The sequence below is a fragment of the Crocodylus porosus genome, unplaced genomic scaffold (genome assembly GCF_001723895.1).
Source record: "Crocodylus porosus isolate Cpor-Errol unplaced genomic scaffold, CroPor_comp1, whole genome shotgun sequence".
NCBI classification, from domain to species: Eukaryota; Metazoa; Chordata; order Crocodylia; family Crocodylidae; genus Crocodylus; species Crocodylus porosus.
Genome location: NW_017728931.1, coordinates 134,534,558 through 134,552,278, shown reverse-complemented (window position 1 = coordinate 134,552,278; position 17,721 = coordinate 134,534,558). Strand labels below are relative to the sequence as shown.

Genomic DNA, 17,721 nt, shown 5'->3' with positions numbered 1-17,721 from the left:
GAGGATCATAGGAAGAGGACCATATTCCGCACTACAGGGGACGACAAACTCTTCCAAGGCCATGTTTTCCACTGCTCTGAGCTTTAGAAAGAAGACCACTCCTAGCTCTAGCAGCATCTTTGGAGGAGTATCCCTGCAGAGTAATGGGGAAAGAGCAGCAAGAGAAGACTGAAACTGAATCTAAGAGGCTGCATTCGGAAGTGAGGAGATTCCAGACCTTTTAAAAATAAAAAAGGAGATTGCCAAAAGGTTAGAATTTCAAGAGACTCTGTTCATCTACTCCCAAGTATGCTGAAGTCTATGAGGTGGATTTTGGGGAAACACCAGAGGAGAAGGAAGAGCACTATTAGAAGCTCTGCTTTCTCCATAGGAGGTCTCAAGATCTCTGTGAAAAGCAATACTATGAGGAACCCCTATTTTAGAATATCTTTATGATCTGACTTCCTTTCTCCTAGGGCCTGTAGAAGATTAAAAAGGGAGAAAAGAGCAGTTTTTGCTTCTTTCAAAAAATGCAGGGTTTCATCAAAATGTATGTTAAAGAGGCCACAATCTCCAAAACAGAGGTAATCCAGCACCAGTGGAATTTGCGAGTATTAGACCGCCAAATCCTAAACATGGGAGGGAGATGGCCACTGAACATTTAGGTTTTTTTTCAAAAGATGCTGGGGTCCATTGTAAATGTTCTGCTATTCCAACAAGCCCTCATTAATAGATACATCAAATGTTCCAGGTATGGAGAAGTAAAAGATATGCAGTCACCTGTGCTTTACTTCCTGAAGTATTCCCCAGTTACACAAAAGTTCCTACAACATTTTAAATAACTCTTTGGCTAAATAGGCCAAAGTAACTTTCACTCTTTGCTGGAGATGAAAAGGAGGTCATTGCTTTTCCATCTCCTTCAAATATGTTCAAAAAATGTCTCCTTACTTTCCTGTTCTTATTTTCACACAGTTGACACAGACTCAGGCTGTCTCATTTGAGCAAATCCACAAAGTTCTCCAGTAGGTAACATTATAGAAGTTGCTCTGCAGTGCAGCACCTGTCCACTAGCAACTGGATTAAAATCACCTAATTCATTTAATAATTAAGAACCACCACATGATAATTTTTAAAAGGTACCAAGCTGATGTCCCAATTCAGCAAACCACTTAAATATGTATTTAAATTTTACCAAGTGCACTGCTTACTAAAGTATCCAGAACCCAGCTAGCCATCTATTCCCTCAGAAAGAATTTTCCTGATCTTAAAAGATTTTTATTATTGTTCCAACAACAGCTTTACTAATTCTCTAAACAGGATACTGAATAATGGGTAAATGTTCAGACTCATTTTCTAAATGGTTTCCTCTACTGCAGATTCCTGGATACGAAAAACATTTTAAACACAAACTTCCTTCTGCTCCCAAGCCCCTTGTGCCCTCCAGCATGACCACTCCTCTCTTCTTCAATGTCCCCTTTGTTCCCCTCCAAATACAGACTCATTCTTTCCACGTGCCAAGCACCCGCCTTTCCTTCAAATGCCACCTCAGAACTCACTTCTTTCAGCTTGTTTCCCGTCACTATTTGCAGCTCCGGTGCTATCGGCTGCCTCTCTCTTGCCTGAGCATATTGAAAATAAAAAAATTAAAATTCACCTAAGGCAAGCATGACACTGAAGCAAAATAAAAGTGATCTCAATTCCTTGTAACCATATACTTCAAAAAGAAGTTTTAGTTCTGATCACATCTCCCCTCCACTCTATTATGATTTTAAACAAGCAAGAGTTTTTAAGCTTTTAGGAGAGGAAAGATCATCCATTACTTATATACCTGTAATACATTGCAAAAAATCTACTATATAATGACAGACTTATCATAACATCAAAAAAAGACTTACATTTGCATTTACTTTGGAAGATTCCAAGCTGACAACTTTGTCCGGTGCTCAGTAACATGAAATGAGTTGTTCAACTGCCATACTCTCACATACCACACCCCCACAAACAAAACACCTTATTTTTGGAAGGCAGAATGAAAAAAAATTGTCCGGAGTTGTGGCTGATCACGTTGACAGATTTAAGTCCTCCTGGGAATGTATAGGCTGCTTACAGACGTAAAAAAGGAAAAAAAAAACAAATCCACCTCCAGTTCTTTAAACTCCACGTAACCCCCGTGCAGAGCCCATTGCATGCCCACAATAGGCAGCATGTTACTTGGACCCAGTTCAAACATCTGTATAGCTCAGGCACTTCAGTGGGGCTTTTGGGCGCTTTTATCTAATAGCCAATTGAATCTGCTTGAGATAAAAGTACCAAAAAATCCCACTGAAGCGTCTGATCTATACAGATGCAGTGGAGTCGGCTCATCCCCATCAGCTATCACAGTGGCTTTCCAGCGAAAAGCTACTGCCCCATCAATGGTTGTAAGTAAGAGCGTTAACACTGAACTTTACCCCTTCTCTTTGCAGCCCCAGGGAGAAGCAACAACCATTTTGTTGGCCGTGAGTCTCAAGGACAGCTTGTTTTGTGCCATCCTGCTTCTAGTCCAGAAAAAGCAGCTTCCCTGATTAAGTTATGCACCCCCCTTCTGGAGGGCTGCTTTGTGGAGAATGTGTGTGGTATGCAAGTAAATTTGGTATTTTCCTAGCACCTAGAGGTAAGAGGAAGGTAAAAGTACAATATGTACAAAAGCAAAAGGTAAAAATTGTTAGAATGCATTTTTACAAACTATTATTGGGATCATTATCAGAAAAATTTATCCTGGAACATGTATCTGGTCTAGGCAAGAAGTTACTAAATTTCCTCCTAGGAGTCCTATAAGATAGAAAGTGGCTTCCCCATAACTTGCCACTGAAGTCTGACCATGGGGTATTAGCAGACAAAAAATCATGTTTAAGCAAGAAAGCTTCTGCTAGCCCAAGGGTGAGCAAAACACAACCTGCAGGCCAGATCCAGCCTGCGATGGCTCTTTGTCTGGCCTGCAGCAGGTCCGTGGGTCCCCTAGCCTAGGCACAGTCCAGCCGTGGCGTGTCCTGCCACACCCCCTGGGTGCACAACACAACTGGGACAGCTTTGCAGCTGGACTGCCTTTCTAGCCAACCCAGGTGGCAGACAGCTCCTCTCAGCTATCACCACTGCTGATCCTAGCCCTGACCCTGTGTGCCCTGTACCTGCTCTGGGCTTGCCCACCCAGGCACAGCAGCAGCAGAATGGGACAAAAGCTATTGTTCAGTGCGGGGGAGAAAGCAGCCCCTCACCATCCCAACAGTTCCCTGCTGTAGCTACCCAGAGTCTGCACCAGGCTGCACTGCATCTCTGCTGCCATCACCACTGCCTCCGGGCTCTCCTATGGGTCAGTGGTGGCAGCACAGAGCAGATGCAGGGCAGCCCAGTGCAGGTGCTGGGCACCAGCAGCAGGGAACTCCCAGCAGCAGAAGAGGGGGCCACTTTTCTCTAGTGCTGAGCAGTAGCTTTCATCCTGTGCTGCAGCTGCTGAGCCTGGGCAGATGAGCCTAGAGCAGGCATGGGTGTATAGGGTCAGGGCTCTGTGCAGATTCCAGCTGATCCGCTCTGGTGGGGGTGAGTCCAGAGCAGGTGGGGCAGCAAGGTGCTGCACACTGTTGGCGGTCGCGGGGAGGCACCGCGGGGCACACAGACTCCGAGCTGTTGCAGGGCGGGGGCAGTACCTACTGGCTCACGGTGGTGCACGCAGGGGCTGCCATGCACACCTCACCATACCCACAAACTCCACAACCACACAAATCACACACCCCACAAACACCACCCCCACCCCCCCACACACACACTGGCACACCCCTCAGGGGAGCCCCACTCACTATGTGCACAAACCACACACGCACCCCCAACCATTCTCCCCCCCGTCCACACATCTCCACAAACCAAGCATACCCAACCACATCCACCCCCCCCTACATATCACATGCACACACTTCCATAGTCCCCCACAAACCCATACCCACGCCCCATACTCTTGTATATTGTAAGGGAGTGTGGTGGTGTAAGACCTCATTTTGAACTATTATGCAATCACCTATACAGGCACCACACGAATGCACACAACACAGGACAAAAATAGTTTTTAATAAAAATTAAAATGTTATTGTCAATGTTTGATTTTTATTATATAAATTTTTTTTCTAGTTCCAAGATAGAAATACTCCTTTTGGGAAGGAGGCTTGCCAAGGGCAAGGAGAGGAACTTCCAGGAGCAACGGTCAGGGTTTTAGGGGATGGGATTTCTGGTCCCAAGATGATGACTAGGAGGAGATGACAGGGCACCTGTCAAGTGGTGGGGCTACCCCTGGGGCCCTTGACATCTTGCCAAAATTCATTAAGCAGCTCTCCACCAGAAATAAATTGCCCACCCTTGCTCTAACAGGGTAGGAAGTTCAGGAGCAGCATTCAGAACTCCTCCACGATATATGCCAACAGAACATCAGGCTAGCCTTGCTACCCAGCTGTTGGGGTGTACAAGAATTATGTATCAAAAGATATTGGTGTACAAAGCAAATGTGGCATTCTTCCTATTACTGATAAACAATAACTGGTTAAAAAAAAAAAAAAAACAACACAAAAAAAAACCCGGGAGGTAAACAATAACTGATTACTGGTGAGTTTTAAAAGGTAGCTGAGGAGTCCAATCCGTGCTCTGCCAGTTTTTCCACACATATGACAAGTGGTGCGTTGTGGGAGGCACAATGGTAAGCCAGGATGCTGTGCACTTTCCTTCTGTGCTCTGCTGTTTCTCAGCTTTGAGCAAGACAGTTCTCTTTGAAGTGGGCTGCAGCTTGATGTAGGGTGCAGCATAATTGAGACCCGTTACCAGCCAGCACTTCCTGATTTGTAGGGATGATGCCACCCTTCTTAAAGTATGCTTTCAAGGTGTCCTTTTAGCGCTTCCTCTGTCCTCCACAGGTCCTCTCACCATGACTCAGTTGAGAGAAGAGAACTTGCTTTGGGAAACAAGTATCAGCCACCTGCACATAGCGGCTTGCCCAGCAGAGTTGATGTTTCATGATCTTTGCCTCAATGCTGATTATGTTAGGTGCAGAGAGGATGCTGGCAGTAGTGCACTGGTCCTTCCATCTAATGCAAACAATCTTCCTGAAGCAACACTGACAATCTTCCAGGTGCTTAAGATGGCTTTGATCCGTCACCCATGCCTCACACCCATAGAGGATAACCACTGCATTGTAGACCAGGATCTCAGTTTCTATCTGCAGTTGTCAGTCAGCAAAGACATGGCATAGTAGCTTTCCAAAGGATACACTGGCACAGCAAATCCTGTGTTTGATTTCTATATCAAGACTGAGTGACTGGGAGAGGTGACTGCCAAAAGTATGGAAAATGCTTGACACTGTACAGAGCTACTGTACAAAAGGTTAGAAACTGTGCCTTAAACTGTGACCAACTCTGTAAAAGCTCTAAGTCCTGTGACTAAAAATGGTTAAACGGGTCAGTAAATATGAATTTGTAACACTAGCCTATTCCTTGTAGCCAACACGACAGAATTACTTGCATTAAATTATTATAAATCTTGTATTTTTTTCCACATACAAACACACCTTTCGCCAAAAATCAGAACCACAAAATTGGGGTGTATATTTTAAACAAGGAAGCAGTTTTCTTCACTGGAAAAGAAACAAGGCTGGAGATGTTGTGTACACCATGCAGCTGTCAAGATAGTAAAGTCCTGTGTTAACCGTCTTACACCCACAGCTACTGGCTAAGCACTGTAACTTGCACCTGAAGCAGCAATGGAGCCACTGCCAGTACTTGATGAGGTTTGTGATGTAGAAGCAACACTTTACTGTAAGTAGTTCTTTATATAAGTGAAGAACTAACAGTTCTGCTACTGCCCTTGCAAGGGTTTGGGACCTAACCTTGTATGACAGAGTAAGGCCTCCTGAAAACAAACAGAGTATCCAGGAAGTGTGGCATCCCAGGAGGCTGGGCAAGGCAGCTGGCATCAGGAACTTCCTGGTGCCACAATTCCTGAACACTTCATATTCCATGTAGGACTTGCTCTCTCTCACACAGATGGACATGACTCTGGAAGAATCTGTCTCCTATACTGTTCCTTTCAAAAATAAGGGGGAGGAGGGTGTTATTTGCAGGCACGGTGTATGTAAAAAAATATGGTATGTGGTTTATTATTTGGAAGAAGGTTCTAATAATGATAAAACCTTGCTATTTGTAGAACTGGCTGATTATATTACCCTGAACTCTAGTCTGTAGGAACCGTTATGAAGCAGCCAAAGCAGAAATCACTGCACTGGGAGACCATGAGGATCCAACCAACAACAGTAATCTCCAAAATGTTTCTTTGACCCAGAACTGCATTAGAAAAACTACATAAGAAAACAACAACACAGACCCAGGTGGTGCCTTGGCCTCCTCACGTCACGTAGATTTGGGGGGGAGGGAGGGGAAATGCAGAGATCCCAGCTGATAGAAAGCACCTAAAGCAGCAACTTGGGACATCCAGAGAATTTTTACAATTTTGGATCAGGCTCTCTCTGCCCTCTGTTAAATGGCTATTTGTCACACCACTGTCTGCCCACTCCTTCAAGCTCTTCCATCAGATTTGGTGCAGACAGAAGTGCAGCTACCAGCTGCAACTTGGAACAATTTCTGCAAAGCATTCTGAATTGCAATGTTAACCGGGACCAAACAAGTTCACTGTTGGTTCCAGGGGGAAGGGGAATTTAGCTGCCAGCTGGGAGCCTGCAGCCAGATTCCCATAGCAGTGGCCAGGGCTTGCTGTTTTCAGAATGGGAGGGGGGAAGGCACCAGAGGGAGTTAGTGCTTGGGGCTCCCCAACTGGTGCTGAAGGGTGGGTGGGTGAATCAGAGCCCCGGGGGAGGGGGGAGCAATACTGAACTCACCCCTCCTGCTCCCTTTCCTCCCTCCCATTCTGAAAACAGTGACAGGCTGAGAGCTCTGCAAACACATGAAACATCTTTATTCGATACCACATGCAACAAGGGCAGATTTTCACCTGATTGGTCTTTTTTTAAATGGATTGCAACTGTACACTTGTGTTTGGTCACAGCTATGGACTACTTTCTGTGGCCAGATTGGGCAAAAATTGTCATTTCTGTCTGCACCCATTCACTTTCCCCTGCCCCCAATAACTCTCCTCCCTTTGCCCTTCACTTTGCCTCCCAATTCACATCTCTTTACCTAACTCCACAACTCTGCCTGCCAAATTAAAGTGAAACTAATCACATTTGCCTTCATCGAGGTATTCATTCCTATTTTGTGCTATCCCCTCCCCCACCATGGCCATCTGTTCTCTTTACAATGTTAGCTTTTAGAAGCCAGGAATGCTACTCTGCATTTATACAGTGCCTTCTACAACAGGGCTTCATTTTCACTGATCCTGGGATACTACAATAAGTAATAATAATATCAGATTACAGAATGTCACACCTAGGGGCTAGGAAGATAAAAGCAGCTTCCTAGGGCAAGGTTACATTTTAAAGCTGTCAAACTGTATTTACTTACAGAATAAAACTAAAAACCAACTTCTTAGTTGAAAACAAGACATAGAACTTACAAAAATCTGTAAAACAGTTTTGCATCACTTTCCTTAATTTCATCTCATAGCTGGAACTAACAGCACACTTAGTGTATTCACTGGTTCACAAAGTATTTCATTCCTCTGTATTGTTTGAAGCAAAAGTGATTCTTACAGTTTCTTTTCTTAAATATTCCCTCATCCCCATCACGTCTCAATACTAAGATGCTTACTTTCTTAAATCTTGAACTAACAACTATTACTGTAAGTACTATTAGTGGAGGGAAGTTTAGGTTAACTTTTAGGAAAAACTTTCTTACTCAGGAGGGTGGCAAAGCACTGGAACAGGTTACCCAGAGAGGTAGTGGAATCTCCGTCCTTGAAGGTTTTTAAGACCCAGCAAGACAAAGCCGTAGCTGGGATGATCTAGCTGAGGCTAGTCCTACTTTTGAGCTGAACTAGCTGACCTCCTGCGGTCCCTTGCAACCTAAGTTTCCTGCAATTCTATGGCGGATTTATATTTTGGAGCCTGTACTTGGGACATTCTCTTCTTATCTTAGTGGCTAGAAACACAATAGTCACCAGTCATATCTTGCTCAATTGTACATGCTCTAAAGGAGGGGTGACGAAACTGCACAACCTGTGCTGCAAGTGGCAGGGACAGCTTCTATATGTAATGTACAGATCAGGGAGGGGTCAGGTAACAGTAGCAGATTGGGCAGGAAGGAAAAAGCAGGCCAACCGATCAAGCAGGGAGCACAGGGCAAAAGCAAAAAGCAGAGCAGGCAAGGCTTACAGGACAGGGAGCAGAGCAGCAGACTGGGGAAGGGCAAGGGATCAGGGTGGCACTCAGGGAAGGTGTAGGGCTAATTTGTAGCATGTCTGCTGAAAATGTTGGCCCCTACTGCTCCAAAGTTTTGATCTGGTAAGCTTTCACTATTTCCCAACCTTTCTGTGCATCAGTAAGCTAATTTTCACTGCACAAACCTACATATCTCATTTCATTTCTACTCTTCTCCTCACCTGCACTCCTAAAATGCTCCCAAACTGCTGAACTTTACTGCTATTTTTTCTCATGTTCTTATACTCTCATATTTTATGAGGCTTCTTTTGCTTCAATTAATTGCTACTTTCCATTAACCAAGCTCTCTCAAAAGAGACAAAAACCCCCCAGAAACAATCACTTAATCAAGTGAATGTAGCATCCATGACATTATCTGGCCCCCAAAAAAAGGAAAAGTGATCACCAACTCAAGTACGTGTTGCTAAGTACTGATATGACTAATCAAACACTGGAGAAGATTCTCTTATATAAATGCGCTTATCTGATGAAAAAGTGTGACTCATCTTCCTTCCATAGGATACCTACATCAAACAGAGTACTCTAGGACAGTGACACCCAACCTTTCTGCCCAGTGGGCTGTGACCAGTCTGTCCATAGGCCAGATCCAGTCAGTGGTTCTGCTCTGGCACTCAGGGTGGTCACAGCAGAGCCCAATTTGGCCTCATTGGGGAGGGGGATTGGGGGGGAGAAAACAGGAGAAGGCATGGCCTGGTCCTGTGGTATGGGTAAGGGGTGGGAGGAGGTGAGGGTCAGGCCCAGCTCTGACCTTCCAGGGAAGGGCGAGAGGAAAAGGGGGCATGGCCCAGCCCTGCAGGGAGGGGAGGATAGGGAATGCAGGAAAGGGGGTGTGGCCCAGGCCTACAGGGGGCATGATCTGGTCCCAACCAAGCCCTACTGGGAGGTAAAGGGGGAAATCTGGAAGCAGGGGCAGGGAAAGCAGGGGCAGGCAAACAGCTGTATTGCCACTGCTTCCCCACTGCCAAAAATTTCCTGACCCATGGTGGGTCCCATGAGCCAGATGCCATGGTTCTGTGGGCCAGAGGTTGAACACCCCTGGTTTAGGAAATACCGAAGTGTCTTAGGTTCTATTGTACCTGATTAGGGCTGACCACTTTCTTAGATGAAGCCCATTCTGTGTTAACAATATATTTTCTTAACCTTGTCCAGAAGCCTAGTGACAGGCTTCTTCCCTCTCCTCTGAATTCTGGGATGTCATACAAGTAGTGGGTCTTCTCATGCTCACTGTCAAAACAAAATTCTTTACTACTGATAGAAACTCTAGTACAATACATCAGTAAAATGCATAGTGAAGAGATAAAGGTGCTGAAGCCCATAAACAGCAGTTCCTAGCTCGCAGCATAACTGTTCAGCTCATAAAAGAAAAAGGAAGGGTGTGTCTTCCTTCCCGCTGTCTGGCTAGCCCACAGAAAACATTAGGGGAAGTAAAGCAAAACATTTTTCAGATAATCTGCATTTTGCTCATTATGATTGTTTGACAGATATGCTCTAAAGAAGACTTGATTACTATTTCTAGGCTGGTGAAACACCACAACAGCTAGCATGCATTTAATAATGCTGGGTATCTTTTTGATAAATGGGAAGTTCCTAATACTGTAAAAGAAATGCACTGAAAGCTACCTTCAAAACAAAAATTACTGTCTGAACTGGTCCTGGCTCTAGCTCTTTTTAAAAAAGATAAAAAGGACTGATGAGGTGTTACAACCCAGTAAAGACTTAGACACTGTCTGAGCACCCTGATATTAGCCAAGTACAACTCATTCTGTCTCTTCATTGGCACAACCAAATGATTATGTAACAGAACTCAGGATAACCTTACTAAAGTTCCATTTGTCTGAAGCTATGGAGTTTACTGGCCACAGATGCGGGCCTAGTACATGATGGCTCTACACTATTAAGAGAAATCTGGGGAATCAACTTCCCCACCAAGAATAAAAAGCAGCAGTTGCATCTGCCTCCGGAAACACGAAGGATTGCAGTGCACACTCCTCAAATCATTGGAGCATGCTGAAAAGGTCATCAGCTGGAGAAAGAAACAAACGGAAGACATGATTTTTCTTTGCCATCTTCACTCCAGATGTGTAGTTCTACCTTCCAAAAGGTTTCAGAAAAATTTGGTGACACTAGAAAGCAGCTTATGCCACAGAATATCAGACTAGATAGAAATCACCTGGGAGAACTTTGTTTTACTGCCTTTTTACTCTTGCCATCTCTGAGGAATCAGCATTGCTACAAGGGAAAGCATGTGCTAGATTCTATTCCTTCTTGCACATCAGTATCATGACTGTTAAATCCCACTCAATTTCATCTACATCAATTTAGTGAAGTCAACATGTACTGCTGAAAGAATATTCATTACCAACTGATAATGCATGCACAAGGAGGAAAGCAGCCTCTCAGATTTCAAATCTGATTTGCAAGTTTAAGGTCTTTTTATTTATAAACCGAGCAACACACGATAAGAAAGAGCCCTATATGCTATGTTTTAGAGAGTCATGTTTCAGACTAGAATTGCGCTGATATCTAATCTTCTCTCAAAACTTACTCAGTGCTACAGCAGTAAAAAAAAAAAAAATCTCAGTACCGAGTAGTAAAAAACAGAATTTATTAAAGTTCACCACACAAACCTCAGTTTTGTTTCCTAACAGCTCCTTAAAAGTGCTAGCTGAAGGACAAAAAAGGTTCCTGTTCTGACAAAAAAAAGGTACTGTTCCTTTCCAGTAGCTGAATTGGTTGCTTAACTAGTATGTGAAGATTGTCTTAAGAACATCCACCAGGAACATTAGGATGAAGAAAGAAGAGGATCTCGTTTAAAAATGCTTCCGGTTAACTAGAGTTCCCTCCAAAAAAATAATCCCAAAAAGTAGATATTAGGCACTGGAGCAATGCTGCATCCAAAGAAAAAACTAGAAAATATTGCAATAATCCTAAAAACATTTTTCAAGTACCCTTTTTACCTTGTTCATCGAGAAGCTTTTTTGTGAGATCTTCTGCCTCATCTCCGCAGTCTAACTCAAGCGGATCATCATTAATGTCCATGTTCTCCAGCTCCAATTCCAAATCTTCAGTACCAGACACTTCTTTATTATCTTTGGCATCTTTGGACTCTATTTCAAAGAAAGCAGACATTTCAATTTAATAATAACATGCAGTGCAAGGATATGTAAATTATAGTTTAAATAACATAAAGACTGTTGTAATATCCCCGCCTCTCCAGGATCATTTCTTATGTTTTCATTCTCTTGTAGAAAGATGTACACTTCTCTTCCAAGAAACATTTATGTTCTATTTGGCCACCGGAGGCTCTCTATTACCTTTGGTGTCACTCCAGTCATGGCTGAAATGGTTTTGCTCCTTTACCTCCTCCTCTGATGTGCATCTCTTAAGAGCATTCACCTTTGAGTGTTTTGGTTTGCTCTGAACTGTACTTCACAAGCCTTCATTGGCTCAGGCTAAGTTTGTCAGGTGTTCTACACCTATCTTACCAGATGTTTAATACCATTGTGCACCACGATGTAAACAGAACAAGACGTTCAAAAAAAATTGCTTCAACTTAAATCTGAATAGGACTTCAGATCCTCAGATGAAAGTCACCACAAAAAGTATTACATTCGACTGTCTAATGCTTTGTGCATTCCCAATTTGGGAATACACATGGGAGAACACATGCATCCAGCATGTTGAGTTACATGCAAAATTTTGAAAGACTGGCCCTTTATGAATAAAGTAAAGTTTCCTCTAGTTAACATATGTAATGCATGACTTCTCTTTGCCATTCTATTTAATAGAATAATATTATGAAACAGAGACACTGTTTTGTATGAAGAATGCAAAGCTAAAGTGCAATGAGACTTCCTAGGGAAAGCAGTTCTCTCTTTCATGGAGATTTTGTAGTTACCATCTACTAAACCTTTCTGAAATGCAGACACAAAAGACCAAGCCCTAATCATCAACAAAAAACAAGTCACTAAAAGTTGGAAATGAAGTCACAATCATATCTTTAAAATAAAAACCATCTGGTATTGTGCTCTGTATTGTGCAGATTATTTGGCTAGTAGTATTATGCAAGAAGTCATACAAAATGGTCTAACTGTTTTCAGCTGAACTTCTGACTGTCTGCAAGAATGACACTTCTGGGTTTTTGTTTTGTTAATGTGAAAATTAACTGTAGCTAGAACTCTGAAAAATTCACCTATTCGCATAATCTTTCAGGGGTTGTTTGGCATACTATAGCTATAACCTTTAAATTTACATTTTATAAAGCTTAAAATAAAATAATACTTGATTACGTAATAGTTTTCAAATAAAAATATGATGAACGTTTCACGTGGCACATACTTTATGGGTAAATAATTAAGAATAGTTTTCAGACAGATGATTTGTTTAATTTAACCTCTAAAGAACAGTCACATTTGAGTTCCTTTCCTAACTGATATTTTTCATTTCATAATCATGAATAAAGTATTTAGCCTTTGTAGTTTATATGGAACCTAAGGTGCAAAAAAAGGGTCCTTATGCACCAAGACATCTTTCTAGCATTTTTCCTTGAGATAGAGGTGCAAACTAACCCTGCCTTGGCTATAAAGCTAGTTAAAATCCAACCCAAATTAGCGGGGGCCTTAACCTCGATTAGCTACACAGGGGTTAGGAATTAATCATGGCCTATCTTCACTGTAAGGTCTCTCCAAGATAGCTGCCTCACATATTTATTCACTCAGGTCAGCAAATCTCAGCATTTATAAAACTGCCACCAATAAAAGCTTTCTTTCCATTGACAATATAAATATAGTCTGTTCTTTTATATGAAGGTGAATACAGTAATACCTACCCATAAATATTAAGCACATTTAGACTTGTTGATGAAATGAACTGGTTTCATTTTTCACCATTATGAAAAGAACCTCATATTCAGATGATCTACTCGGCAATTTCTCCTGCACAAAATCATCCATCCTACAGTAGTGTTCTGTCCATTATATCAAATTAATAAACTACTTCAGCTAAAGACTGATATTTCTACCAAGTATGCTTAAATGTTGTTGTTCTAGAAATTTATTCTACCCATTTTCTCCCATGTTTTACCTCTAGATTCCTCCTTGCTGGGATCCTTGCTCTGAGAATATTTTTCGTTATCTTTAAACAAGATGGCTGGCACAAAAGCTTTTAGATCAATTAGGTTCTCATAGAAATTTCGTGCATCTTCATCTTCCCAGATGCCCCCTTCCAGGTCATATTCTCCTGGTTTGCCTGGGGTAAAAATGTCAATCCCAGGGCCATGCTCTGGAATCACAGAACATACAAAATCATTACCAAAATACTCATACCAAAAAAGAATGAAGTTGGCAATAAATATATACATACAGCTTGCATATCTTTTCATTATAAGAGGTATATTGACAGTAAACATTTTATTTTTTAAAAGTTTCCTTATCTATGCCTAGTACCACCTTGGTTTACTAAAATTGGCCATATTTTCCAAGACATTCTGAGGACAATCTTGTTCAAGAACAATTCAAACTGAATAAAATTACAAAGTCATACTACACCATCAAGAACAGTTTTCAGAATGTATCCACATCAGCATCATTTATTAGGGAATGAAACTGTCAACTGCAGAACCTGTTAAATTTTGTGGAACATAAGAAAATGCTTTCAAGGCATGGAATACTACACTGCTGAGGCAATACAGGTAGTGAAGCTGTATCAGTCGTCATATCTGCCCTACCAAACATGCTTTTTAAAATCTCAAGAAAATGTTTAGACAAAGTTTAGGCATGATTCCAGCAATCTTTCCAGCTGTAAATACTACAGTTCAGCACTTGTTAAAAGACATGGGCTCACTGTATACACAAAAAAATCTTCCAGCATATAGGGAGGTCATGCACAGCCATCTAGTGGCTTATCTGACATCATGAAAAGTTTTCCTGCTTGTAATTTTCATTTAACCTGAACATGAGGTATCAGTTCACTGGAAAACTATATTAAATTACAAAGCTTTAATACACACTAAAAATATAAATATAGAAAAGTACATATAAAGAAGCACAAAGCATCCCAGTTTGAGAACCAATGAAGTTATGAAATATTAAGATGAAGAAATATTGAAAATCTCAGTGGAGATTTCCTGGTATGGTATGCTTAGGCTCAGTGACCCTTTGCCAACTGACATAATTTTGATCCAATGTGCATTTCAGAAGCAATAAAAGGCATTTTTTCTTTTGTTTTTCATTTCTGGAGTTTTTTGGCTTAAGAAAAAACCTACCCCGTGACACTCAGCTTATAAATCAAGCACAACATTTTGTTTTATAAAAGTTATCATTTTCTCTTACTGTAAGCCACCATAAGCTTTTTTTGGGAAGGGCAGCATATAAATTGAAATAAATAAATAAATAAATAAATAATTGGTAATAATTCACTGAAAATTCCATTTGACATGCAGATTGTGTAGTCTGCAGATTTCAATTATCTATCGCATGCAAAATGGAAAAAAGTCTGTAAATGACTTATCTGAGTAACTAATACTAAAGCATACCTATGCATTAATGTGATGAAAAGACCCAAGACATACAACTTTGTTTAAACTGACAACCATTACCTTACCACAAAAGTTAACTAGCTGATACCTATAATATTCCAATGTTAGTTAGCAATTTCAAAGTCAATTTTGTCTATACTTTATTTTCTGCTCTGCCGTCACTGAATTTCAAGATCCTAAACATTAAAAAAAAGGAAACCAGCATTAAGAACAAACACAGATCCATGTGAGGGTTTAGCTTTTTCCTCCCATTAATAGAACGCTTAGCACTGTGAAGCCCATAACATGTTTACCAAACCTAAAGAGGCCCTACCCTCTGGTGTTGGTTTATCTTGGGGAAGATCAGGCATATTTTCATCCAACAGATCAGCTAGAGACTGAGAGTTTGCCAGCAACTTCTGATAGGACATTGCAAATTCTTCATACTGCTTGTGTCGATCTTCACTCAACTCTCCTTTAGAATGCAGAATACGCCTACAAAGGTCAAGTTTTAAAAAATACAATCAGCCATTCAGTTTATTAAAGATATGGAACACCTGACAAAGACCTCCACTTAACAAATTCAGTCTTCCCTCAGGGAACACACACAGACGCACATACTCTTGAAACAGCAGTGATGAAAGACAAAAGTATCAGAAATCTGGTTGAAACTATTTCCAAAGTTCAATAAACAAAAAACTTATTATGGCCATGGCATCTTTATGGATAATGGAAAGAATCTCCTGATCAAATAAGATTTAAGAAAAGAGGGCAAAAAGCTTTTCCTCCTAAAATATTTTTGTAATGCAAAAGTTTTAGCATTCAATATTTAACATAAATTGTTGAACCTGTATTAAAACAGAATAAAGACTGCTTTGAAGGTAATGACAATAGATTTTCATACTACTGATAACAGCAAGAGGAAGGTCGTCACCGAGAGACTGAGAAATGCAACTTTTAACAACCCATTTATTTACCAGTTAACTTAGTAATTTGAGCAGACAACCTTGAAATAAAGTGCAGTTCGGTGTACTCATGTATGTTCTGCCTTCTCTTGTACTACTAAAATGTTAGTTTTTAAGCACAGACGGTTTTTTCAAATGTTATTTTTTAATCAAAAATATATTTTTCAAATGAAATTTTAAAGTTAGGAAGAGTATGATGGACTTATCACACAAATTTCAGGATGACATGCTAACCAAAGGTATTAGAGTTCCCTTTTTTCATCAGAAAATTACAATTAAGTCTGAAAAAAGGAAAAGATTACGAACCACTTCTTCAAACAACCGGTTAGCAGCTTGAGAATAAAACCTCCTCTCCCAGTAAGGAAGCACAAAAAAGGCAGATGGATCAAAAATAGCACCTATTAACCACTTGTTAAAAAAAATGGAGCTATGCTCACTTAGCACCTACTTAAATCTTCACTCACTCATTTCTGCACATCCTCACTATTCTTTGGGTGGATAGGAAGTGAAATGTAGACAAAATGTTGCTCTTCCAAAATACAGTACCATGGTCATTAGGCATTGGCATTAAATTATGCTCACATGGTATCTCAGGGACCAGACAACAGTCATACAGAAGGAAAAAAAGAAAAGTTACTCTGTGCAGTAAGATACCATGAGTCTGGAAAAAGATGACCAAATCTACAGAGCACCCCCTACCCCAAGCTTCAGTTTATTTGGAAAAGAAATAAATAAGAGGTAGAAGGAAAACTCAAAACATGCCATTTAGCTTATATATGACAAATGCTTGTAGAACAATTATAGATGTGCCAGTGAAGGTAATCAAGGCAAGATAGGCATTAACACACAGAAGCACTTGTTCTACTCCTGTTGAGGGGAAGAAGCTGGCATCCTCGTGATGTTCAATGCTGGAACCAAACTACATACTGACTCCACACCAGAACCAGACTGACAAAAATACCAGCTTTAGAGCTCTACATCATGCCACAAATCCACCTCAGATACTGAAAGGAAATTATTGCTCCTCCCCTTCCTTTTTTTTGGTTTTTAAGTCCATTTCTGTTCAGACATACTGCTCGATTTGTAGACAATTTGAATGTCATAGAAGAATATTTATTTTTTTAAACCAGTTCTTATTGAAAAGTTTATGGTCAACTAACACCAGATTTTGTAAACACTCAGTTGCCTGGAACCGCCCCCACCCACACACAATCCCCTTCCTCCCCACCATGAAATTGGGGATCAAATGTGAAAGTGTAACTTTGAAAAATGTGCATTACACTTTATGCTGTCCCAATTTGAAAGTATTTTTAAAACCACATTTTTACATAAGCATCACTACTGTGCATAGCATTTTCACATTCACCTGAGGCTCTGAATCTGAGGACTGACAGCCTAATGTAAAGATTTGATTTGAAATTAAAAGTGATCTCATAAAAAGTCACTATTTTTAAAAGCTATTATACCTTTCTTTATTATCTCAGGTATCATTATTAAAAAAATAAAATCCTAGTTCTCCAGCTTCAATTTTTTTTTTTTTTTTTAAATTTACTAGGTTCAGTTGTTATCCTTCTTTTTTAGGTTTCTTGTACAGATACAAGCAATGATGTCAACCTAGTCCCAAAATAAGTTATTGCAACCCAGATCGTGCCTCTAACATAGATGCATCTCACAACTGCTCATGATCTGATCTAGAAGCACAAACTGACCATGAAAGCACTTCCACTCTTCTGCCACCAAGCTTCTTTGCTTATGTGAGCAGAATTCTAACTTATTACAGTCAGATTCAGCTTCTACTCCTCATGATTAGACTAAAATAGTACCTGTAAAAATTATGAAGCATTCAAGTGTGCATGGCAGGC

General features: G+C 40.8%; 1 protein-coding gene across 2 annotated transcripts in view; it reads right to left on the bottom strand.

The window, feature by feature from the left end:
* UPF2 (UPF2 regulator of nonsense transcripts homolog (yeast)) overlaps positions 1-17,721 on the bottom strand; it is a 95,063-nt gene that overhangs the window by 63,261 nt on the left and 14,081 nt on the right. For both annotated transcript variants that reach the window (XM_019543708.1, XM_019543707.1), the window contains exons 4-6: positions 15,229-15,389; positions 13,463-13,660; positions 11,338-11,487 (exon numbers count right to left, since the gene is read on the bottom strand). In XM_019543708.1, coding sequence (XP_019399253.1) covers positions 11,338-11,487; positions 13,463-13,660; positions 15,229-15,389 — 509 coding nt within the window. The remainder of the gene's footprint in view (positions 1-11,337; positions 11,488-13,462; positions 13,661-15,228; positions 15,390-17,721) is intronic.